Source organism: Cebidichthys violaceus, unplaced genomic scaffold, assembly GCF_023349555.1.
Source record: "Cebidichthys violaceus isolate CVI_PGR_0920_01 unplaced genomic scaffold, fCebVio1.0.p SCAF_15, whole genome shotgun sequence".
NCBI lineage: Eukaryota > Metazoa > Chordata > Actinopteri > Perciformes > Stichaeidae > Cebidichthys > Cebidichthys violaceus.
This window is the reverse complement of record NW_027176318.1, coordinates 15609271-15618938: the sequence shown is the minus strand read 5'-3', so window position 1 is coordinate 15618938 and position 9668 is coordinate 15609271. Positions and strand designations below refer to the sequence as shown.

The 9668-nt window shown below is 47.1% G+C and overlaps 1 protein-coding gene across 1 annotated transcript; it reads left to right on the top strand.

Moving 5' to 3' along the window:
* The first annotated feature begins 2076 nt into the window (after window positions 1-2076).
* mbtps2 (membrane-bound transcription factor peptidase, site 2) lies at window positions 2077-8823 on the top strand. Its single transcript, XM_068710240.1, has 11 exons — window positions 2077-2357; window positions 3007-3155; window positions 3391-3529; window positions 4221-4324; window positions 4716-4843; window positions 5789-5907; window positions 6007-6187; window positions 6697-6803; window positions 7165-7354; window positions 7531-7606; window positions 7931-8823. Exons 1-11 carry the CDS (start codon window positions 2283-2285, stop codon window positions 8151-8153), a joined length of 1491 nt encoding a protein of 496 aa, XP_068566341.1. The 5' UTR covers window positions 2077-2282; the 3' UTR covers window positions 8154-8823.
* The last annotated feature ends 845 nt before the right edge of the window (window positions 8824-9668 follow it).

The window sequence follows — 9668 nt, the reverse complement described above, 5'->3', positions numbered from 1 at the left end:
TGTGACCGGGCAGGACAATGAACCGACTCACACTGTGGGCTCGTTATATATTTCAGACTATGCAAATAAGACACACACACACACACACACACACACACACACACACACACACAGGTCCTATCTGTTGGCAAGGACAACCCTTCAACATCATCACTGACAGCATGCTATACAGCTAAATGGTCTGCTGATGAATGCATGTAGCTGAAGTTCAGCAGTGAGTCAATCAGCAACACATGAAGGTACAGGAGCTGCTGAGGTTTGCTCTGCAGGACGGTCTGTGGGTGTTCTAGCATTCGATTTAGTGGGTGGGTTTGTTTTGTGTGTGCTTAACAGCAAACCTACAGGAGGATCTGGGCAGAATAGAGTATAGTAACATAGTACAGTGCATTTTACTGAGTCATTGCATTTGACTGTAGCACCTTGAGCTTTTCCACATCATTTCAGTTTGAATGACAATAAAGATTCCAAACATTCCCGGTAGCTGCTACATCGTTGTTGTATCTTAACGAGAGTCAGACTTTTTTAGGACTTCAGTTAAATTTTGGGAGAGCTCATGTGGTGGAGCTGAGCTGTAGGTGTGCCGCTAGAATTAGGTAATAAAACAATGGAGGCGTGCCGTGATGACAATGACGCGTCCTCCCTCTGAGGAGTGACTGCCTTCACCGGAGCTCAGGCGATAGTCGTTGCTGTCTGACAGTTCGTCCCTGTTTTCCATGGCCAGCTGTTTAGTTGGCAGGAAACAGGAAGTTGGAGTTGGAGGCCACATGTACACATGAGGGCATCTGCCCCGCTCCTCTGCATCAAGCTGCTCATGTCGCCCCCCCGCCGCCACCACAAATGTTTCACCACCGTCGTGGTGAGCAGTTGCCTCGCTCACTGATAATCGCTAAACAGATTTGGTTGCGGTGTCTGCACGGTGTCTGCAGACATTGACCTCACATGGCCACAGAAAATCCCTCCTAAAAAGAAGTGACTTTCTAACGTTTTACAGTGTGATTAAGACGTGACTAGTGACAAGCCAGAGGCTCCGTGTGACACGGAGTTGTGCCAATATGGATGTGAAATGCATCATCACACAGTGTTTTATCCACAAGCAGTTTTATGTTCCCTCGCTCACATTTATGGCTTAATGAGTCAGACCGGGAGCTTGTTTCCTCGTTGCATCTGAGTCACACCGTCGACATTTATTGGTGTCCTCTTACCCTCCTGGCCTTTTGGTAGGATGAAATCCGATATCCACACTCACGCTTTCATTTTTTTTTTTTTTTTTTTTACCGCTGCAGCTCAGCCAAAGTAGCTCCACTAACCCTGATCAATTATTCTGCTCTCCATTTTAAGGGCCACTGCTGCCTGCAGGTTGTCGTGGTAAAGTCACGCTGCACATGACTCACACCAGTCGTTAAAGCATTCGACGGGTTCAGAAACAGAGAGCAATGAAACACGAGCAGAGAGAATATGATAAAATACTTTACTTTGTGACGCAGCTTGCTGCTTGAAACAGAAACAGAAGCGGGTGAATTTACATCTTCACACAACCACTAAACTGCTTTGCAATGCAGCTTATTTTACTAAACTTGCTATTTTAAATTCACGACCCAGGGAGATTCCCTGATGTACATCAACTTCATGTATTTTATGTTGAATTTGTACTGTAATGATAATACTTTATATGTACAATACAATGTAAAGAGGAAGTTCAGGTTTCAGAATTCTTATCCATAAAACGGGAAAGCGTATTAAGATAAGATGAAATTGTATTCATCTCGAGGGAAATTGCTGTGCAGCGGTTTGAATACAAAGCAGGAAAAAGGCAAATATAAGAGTGAAAATATTTAAAAAAAAATATATATATATATATATAAGTTGAGTGCAAATGGTTATGCCTAATATACATAGACGTCTGCAATAATATGTATTATTATTTTTGACTACCTGTAAAGAATATAAATACATTAAAAGGGGCAAAAATCCTACTTTTTTTTACAAGGGAAGTGCTCTAGTTCAACACGCGGTGGCGGTAGCGCTCCATGTGCTCGATATTTAGCATTAAATAAAGAGACAGAAGAAGAACCGCTACCCGGAAGTAGGTCGCACGGCGCTGACTGTTCTTTTTTTTTCCCATCCAGAGCTCAGAGCATCTCCTCTCTCCTTCGCGTTTAACGTCATTTTAAACATGTGTGACCGCGGATAGCTCCGCGACAACGAGCAGGCGAAGACGGAGGGTGATGGAGACGGTGCAGCTCGGTTCATCGAGTCCACGGAGAGTCCGCCTCTGATGCACCATGATCCCGGTGCCTCTGCTGGTGTGTGTGATGGGGGGCTGGTGCGCCGTCTACCTCACCGACACGCTGCTGAAGGTGATTATTGTAATATTAAATCTTTTGTTTTTGAGTGTTAAATGAAATGTCAGCTAGCTAACAAACACACAGCGAGACATCCGGCCGCTTCATCCGTCAACATGGACCAAAGCAGACATGTTGTGATGAGCTTCAAGGCTGTAATTCACGCGTTTCCTCACCTGCATGTACAATAAAAACATTACATCATTTTTTTTATCGTTATTTTAAGTGGATTTTTTATTGGATCGTTGGCTAAAAAAAAAAACTGTCCGGACCAGGAAACAACCCTGTTAAATTAGCTTAGATTTCAAAATAAAAGTTTACGATTTGAGTTGACCCTTTTTAAAGCTTTAAGGATGAAAATAGAAGTGGAGACAAAGTGAACAGGTCACAAATATTCAATCATAAAACAGCTGTAATAAAAGAGTGCACACTGATAATGGTTGTCCACAGTAAGAGGAGATTTAAAAACACACAAAATAAGATGAAAACTGTGTAAATGTCCCTCTTAGAATATATGTTGGTATTTAGTATTCATTCTCAACCAAATGTCAGGGATCCTCAACAAAAACACAAACTGTCAATAACACCACAGAGTCATGAATCCAGTGTCACTTTGGTGTTCCTCTCCCTTTTTTGATGACGTTTTTCGACTTCTCTGCCACAGCTGTCGTCGACGCACCGCATCCGGTACGAGTCGTGGCTGGCGAGTCGGGGGCTGATGTTGTCTCCGTTCCACGTGAGGTGGCAGACCACCGCGTTCAACCGGCTGTTCGCGTACTGCGCCCGCATCAACCCCCGAGCACAGTACCTGTGGTGAGCCGCCGCTCTTTGATTAATTTAACCCCAGCTGTTCCTGTGACGTTCCCGCTCTTAAAAAAGGGATCTCCAGGTTTGTAAATATGATGATTCTATGTTCTACAGCAAGCCAGGAGGGCCAGAAACAACAAGGAGATTGAGACATTTCCACTTTGACTTAGTTCCCCAGCTATCTGTGCTCTTATAGTCTGGTTTTCATCTTTTATGTAATTGAAGACGCGATGTGTGGCAGGTTCAACAGCGGCCTGGTGTTCGGTGTCGTGTCCATGCTGGGCTCAGTGGTGCTGCTGACGAGGACGCTGCAGCAGACGCTCGCTCAGATGACCGCGGACAACCCTCGGATGGGGGGTCAGCAGGCCCTGCAGGTGGTGGTGAGTACCGGGCCACGGACGCACTGTTCAGAGCGTTCGTGTCCTTGAAGGTTCACGCGAAAGCCTGCGATATTCAAATGAGGGAGGAGGGGGGGGGGGGGCGGGAACGACACTATGCCCCCAATTATGAGAAGGGCAATTATTTAGCTTTTCTCTTCCTCCTGTTCACTGTTTTTATTAAGTGAGGTGTCAAGTAGCCACGCATTAATGTGAGCGCCGTCCCCCAGTGGACCACGGCAGGTGATTCATGGGAAGCCATTAGTCGGCCATTTATAACCGAGTGTTTAGGGGGGGGGGGGGGGGGGGGGGGGGGGCACTGCACTGCACTGCACCGCACCGCACCGCACCGCACCGCCAGAGGAGGAGGAGGAGGAGGAGGAGGAGGAGGAGGAAGAGGAAGAGGAAGATGCAGACCACACAGAAAAGCACAGCTTCAGCGAAACATGAAACAATTAATCCGAAGAGGAAGAGTAAAGACGTCTTTGAGATGTCGGTGTTTAAGTGTGCGGATATAGAACGACGTGGTTTGATCAAATGTCCTCCTAGAAAGAGATTCAAATGGACGGAACACATGAGACGAAAGAGGCGAGAAGTTGTTGTTCTTAACTGTTGGTGCTGGTGTTTGTGTGTTTGTGTGTTTGTGTGTTTGTGTGTCGGTGTCACAGTGTGCTGCTTCTCTGTTTGTCTTCAGATCCCCGGTGTCAATCTGCCCACCAGTCAGCTGGCCTACTTCTTCATCGCCCTGCTGCTCAGCGGAGTCATACATGAGCTGGGCCACGCTGTGGCAGCACTGAGGTAACACACACACACACACACACACACACACACACACACACACACACACAATGTTTTCTATTCAATTAAAGATGCTTAAATGGAGATATTTTTGCCGTTAATCTCTCTTATGTTGGTGCTTTACTTAACATTTCCACATTTCTGTGTCTGAGCATATGGCTGCATTTAACTGGACCTTTTCATCTTTTATCATCTGATGTTCAAAGACCCTAAAAATTTAATAGTCCGGCTTTAATAAGCAACAGAGTTACACACAGAGACCTTTATTGTGAAAGAACCTAATGAACGTGTTCCCGTTTTCGGGGGCTTTAATGTTCTTCTCTCTCTCTCTCTCTCTCTCTCTCTCTCTCTCTCTCTCTCTCTCCCCTCCCCCTCCCCTCCCCCCCGGCAGGGAGCAGGTCCGAGTGAACGGCTTCGGCATCTTTGTGTTCGTGGTTTACCCCGGGGCGTTCGTGGACCTCTTCACCACGCACCTCAGCATCATATCGCCCACTCAGCAGCTCCGCATCTTCTGCGCCGGTAAGACGTTTCATCCGGGGGGGCGGGGGCGGGGGCGGGGGGGGGAGATGATTATTGCAGCCCGTCTAAAGCGATGGCAGCTATTAATCACGATTATTACGGGCCGTGTTGTTTTTCCAGTGAAGGTCGCCCCGAACGCCAGACGGCTGCTTCACATCAAATCACTTCGCTCTGCAATTAAGGGAATTAGATATTCATAAAGTGATCGGTTGGAGCTGGCAGTTATTCGCGCACGAGTGTGTCCGATGTCCCATGCGGGCCACCGTAGGAGACAGATTATCTTCAGTGCGGTCTGGTGAAGAAGAGCGATTAGAAATCAGAAACGTAATGCTCATATGAGCCAAAATACTGCAACAACAATGTGATTTTAAGCTGACGTGACGCTTTATAAAGGGTTCCCACTGCTTTCTATCAGATTTTAATGTACTATTGTGATTATTATTCCATATATTAAAAACAAGGATTTCACCTACGATGCTCCTACAAGAGTTTGAAATCAAACCGCTGTAACACAAAGGAACGATGGAGTCAATCAGACACCGGATGGTCGTCTGCTGCCTTCAGAGGGCGATGAAGAGCTTCTGTCTGCGTCTCTTGACTCCGTGCAAAGCCCTCCAGGCTTTTTCCTTTTTTTTTAAAAATGTGACGAGAAAAATCCCTCCGCCGGCACCGAGCGTCCGATGGAGCGGGGAGGGGCGGGGCGGGGCGGATGCTGTTCCCGTCAGGGGAGCGCTGACATAACGGCACGCTGTGTCTATTTTCCTGTCTCAGAGCGCAGGAGGGGTTCTCTCCCAGAACATGTTTATTATTTATTCCTGGAGAGAGCGCTGGTGCAGCTTTAACACTGTGTTTACTGTCTAAAGTCAATATGGAACACGTACATACATGTATCCGGGATAATGATGATCTTTCAATAACGAGACGGTTTACATGTTCTTTCTCCAGGAGTGTGGCACAACTTTGTTCTGTGCGTGGCAGCGCTGGCCTTCCTCTTCCTGCTGCCCTTCCTACTGTTCCCCGTGTATTCCACCGGCGGCGGGGCGCTGGTCACCGAGGTCGTCCAGGTCGGTGCGGCGTGATCTTTACTCTTGTGAGGAACATTGGTGTCGAACCCTCAAAGTGTGTCCCTTTTGAACTCCGTCTGCCCGTGTCTCTCGGAGCAGGGCTCTGCGGCCGACGGTCCCCGGGGTCTGGCCGTCGGGGACATAGTGACCGGGCTGGAGGACTGTCCCGTCTGGGGAGTGGAGGACTGGAGCGGCTGCCTGTCTCGCCTCTCTCGCACCCCGCAGACCGGATACTGCGTCCCCGGCGCCAGCCTGCAGCCCAGCTGGGCCCACGGTCGAGGTGAGCGTGTGCACAGCGAGGTTCTCATCGTGTTCCTTCATTGATCTTATGAATTCAACAAGGTCTAGATAGAACTCGTCTCCTGCTTTAACGTATAGTGTTGGTGAGTTGAATCGGGTCAAACCCACAGAGCAGCAGCGGGAGCTGTGATTGGCCAGCTGTAAGCTGGAGTCGGTGTGTGTGAGGTCAGAGCTCAGAGCTCAACAGCTGGCCAATCAGAGCTCCTGTTGCTTCTCCGTGCTCCTCGACTCTTCCAGTGGCAGAGTCTCATCTGTAGCAAGATGCCAGAGCTTTAACGATCCATTGATCACCATTATTTCTGCTTTCAGCTCCTCAAATGTGAGGATTATATATATATATATATATATATATATATATATATATATATATATATATATATATATATATATATATATATATATATATATATATATAGATATCAAAACATATATCAAACATCCATCTTTTAGTTTGCTCCTCCATTCATCCTCTTTTTAACTCTTTCCTAGCTTTCAAGCGTTTGGATGGAACGATGGACTGCTGCAGCAACAGCAGCCTGACGGACCTCTGCTTCTCCTACATGAGACCTCAGGGCAAGACCAGCAGAGAGAGAGAGGTGACGCGCACACACACACACACACACACACACACACACACACACACACACACACACACACACACACACATGCAGACAGGCTGGGACTTTTTGTGACGGCTTCATCATGTGAGCAGGTTTCCAACCAGACGGTCGAGCATATTTATGTTTCTTCCTTTATTCAGTTCACTTCCTTTTTCTTCCCATGTTGTAGAAGCAGTGAACGATGCACCAAGTCAGATTTCAACGCTATTGTATTGAAAGCGTAGCATCGTAATACTAGAGATATGAGAAGAACAGGGTGCAAACACATGTATCTGCAAGAAACCCACACAAATGAAAGTTGTGCCTCATTAAGCGACCTCTCCTCCTGTGAACGCAGTACGCCTGCATGCCGGTGCGTAAGATGGTGTCGGGGACGCGGGTGTGTCGCACCGACGGCGACTGCGCCCACGCCGCCGCCGTTTGCGTCACTCCGTCTCTGGAGAACCAGACGCGCTTCATCCGCGTCACCCACCCGCCCAACACGCACATGCTGTTCGTGGGCTATCCGCCGCACCTGCAGTACGCCGGTACGTCTGTTTCATGGAGTAGAAGTGTATGAAGTGTCTGTGGCTCTCCGGTGGTCAAGTGTGTTAAATGACTGTAATGTAATGTGTTTCATTAGAGGGAGGCCGGTTGTCTCGTCTCTTGCCTGTTTAAGACACAGACGTGTTGACTGGATTTGACTGGTTTTGTCTGTCCACAGTGAGTCTGACCAACTTCGTCCCGCGCTTCGGTTTCCTCCACCTGGATCTGCCCGTCTTCTTGGAGACCTTCTGCAAGTATCCTTCCAGAAGGAGCCGACGGGTGACGAAGCGCTGAGATGCCGATTGGCCTTCGTGAACGTCGTGTTATTTCTACATAAAAGTCTCCTTTTTAACATCTCATCATTTCGCTCCTCGGAGCAGGGCTTGAACCCGTCGTTGTGGACTTTTCTGATTGCATGCTCTGCCGTTACTGGTTTCTTATGTGCATGTTCTGTCGTGTCTCGTGAGGATAGAAGCTGCTGATCATGCCGGACCAGGTGAAGCTGGAGCAGCGTTGTCTAAACTAGTTGATGATTTATAGATGAAGATGTTGTCCTTAACCCCCCCCCCGTCTCTCAGATACGTGGTGTCCCTCTCCGGCGCCTTAGCCGTGGTGAACTCCGTGCCGTGCTTCGCCCTGGACGGCCAGTGGATGCTGAACGCCCTGCTGGAGGCCACGCTGGTCGCCGTGGTGACGGACCGGCAGAAGCGCGAGCTGATCGGATTCTTCCTGCTGCTGGCGGGCAGCGCCCTGCTGGCGGCCAACGTGGCGCTGGGCCTGTGGATGGTCACGGCGCGGTAGTCACAGCGGAGAGTAATGAGTAATACCTCCCCCCCCCAGTGTGGACTGAGAGGTGCTCTCTTTGGACCATCAAACTGTGAACATTACCGGGAGCAGACTGCAGCTTTACTGGACCGCCAGGGAAAAACAATAACCAACCTTCTTCCACCGTGTTGCCGCCTATATTTACTCCAGAAAGCACATGTAATAAATAAATAATGCACTTACCGCAAAGCACTGTCCTGTGGCTGTTTGCAAAGGCTGCACATCCTTTCCAAATGTTAACACCTGCGATGTGTCGACAGTTTGAGGGGAAAGCCGTCTTCTGTGGTCGTTTCCAAAATAAAATGCCATATTTTCCGTCGGCGTGCCGCAGAGAGAGAGAGATGCCCGTGAAGCACCGGCTGGTCGGAGAACAGCTGTTTGATGTTTGACAAATGCATGGCAACGATTTCTACGACATGTCGCCGATTCGGGGGGGAAAAATGTCCGACCGAATACTGACAGAAAGTGGCTTCTTCTGAGTGTGTGCGTTGATCAATGAAGAGGACTCCGGCACCATTTTGTAACATGGACCAGATGTTTAGCTCTTCCTCCGTGAACCTTTTCTATTCGTCTCGGTGTTTCATTCTCACTGTCTTGGTTGTGTGTCACACTTTGTGTATTTGTGGAATAAAAGACTTTAATTTAAGCGCCGTCTTTCAAACTTGTTTTTTTCATAAGTCGACGAGTTTATTTGCATTGATTGTCGTGGAAACAAACGGCAGTTTAGCGTCCAACCAGTGCAGAGTGATGTCCACGACATTAAACGTCCTGCAGACGTTTCTTTGTTTTACTCTTTAGTCCGTGTTTCAGTTTCAGAATTAGATTTGTGTCAATCTCCACATCAGGAGATCTGAGAAACCAAAGTTTTGGTTCTTAGGAAGGAACGAGAGGAACATCGGATCCATTCACACGTTCCTAGATTGCATGATTTGACATTAAAAAAAAAAAAAGTTTAAACATCCATCAAAGTTTCATTTAAGTCAGCCTGTGTTTAATCCCTGTAAGGAAAGTTTGCTGCTATTTTTATTTTCATGGAGTTTAAGTTATTGAGATTTTGTATTAAGCTATATTAGCATTTATGCTAAGCATGTCAAGATGTATATGTACCCATAATATAAATCAAAGCAGATTTAAGTCTTTATTAATGTATTCATGACAACACAGTAAGAAAACTGATGTAAAGACATAAAACGTGTCTTCACAGGAGACACATTTTCAATGAACATTTAAAATGTTCCTCATAACTACAATTATAGTTTGTTATAAACCATTTATTAAAGTCTATATACAATTGTTAGGGGGTTAAATGAAAGTCTAGTTAAATCTTTCTTGGTGTTATAGATCCACTCACATGAATCCAGCTTTAGACGTTGACTCCGTGACCTTTATTAGTTTCCTCGTGTCCTTATTTAACTAGTAGTTAAACATCTAACATTCGGCCCCTGATGTTCCTCATGGGACACTGAACCTTGGTGGTTTTAAACTTGGCAC

What these genes read in the sequence shown, in the direction of transcription:
- mbtps2 (XM_068710240.1), top strand. Translation starts at nt 2,283, where the DNA reads ATGATCCCGGTGCCTCTGCTGGTGTGTGTGATGGGGGGCTGGTGCGCC. An exon ending in CACGCTGTGGCAGCACTGAG is followed by an intron (nt 4,325 to 4,715) that starts GTAACACACACA and finishes CCCCCCCGGCAG; the next exon opens with GGAGCAGGTCCGAGTGAACG. An exon ending in TGGTCACCGAGGTCGTCCAG is followed by an intron (nt 5,908 to 6,006) that starts GTCGGTGCGGCG and finishes CTCTCGGAGCAG; the next exon opens with GGCTCTGCGGCCGACGGTCC.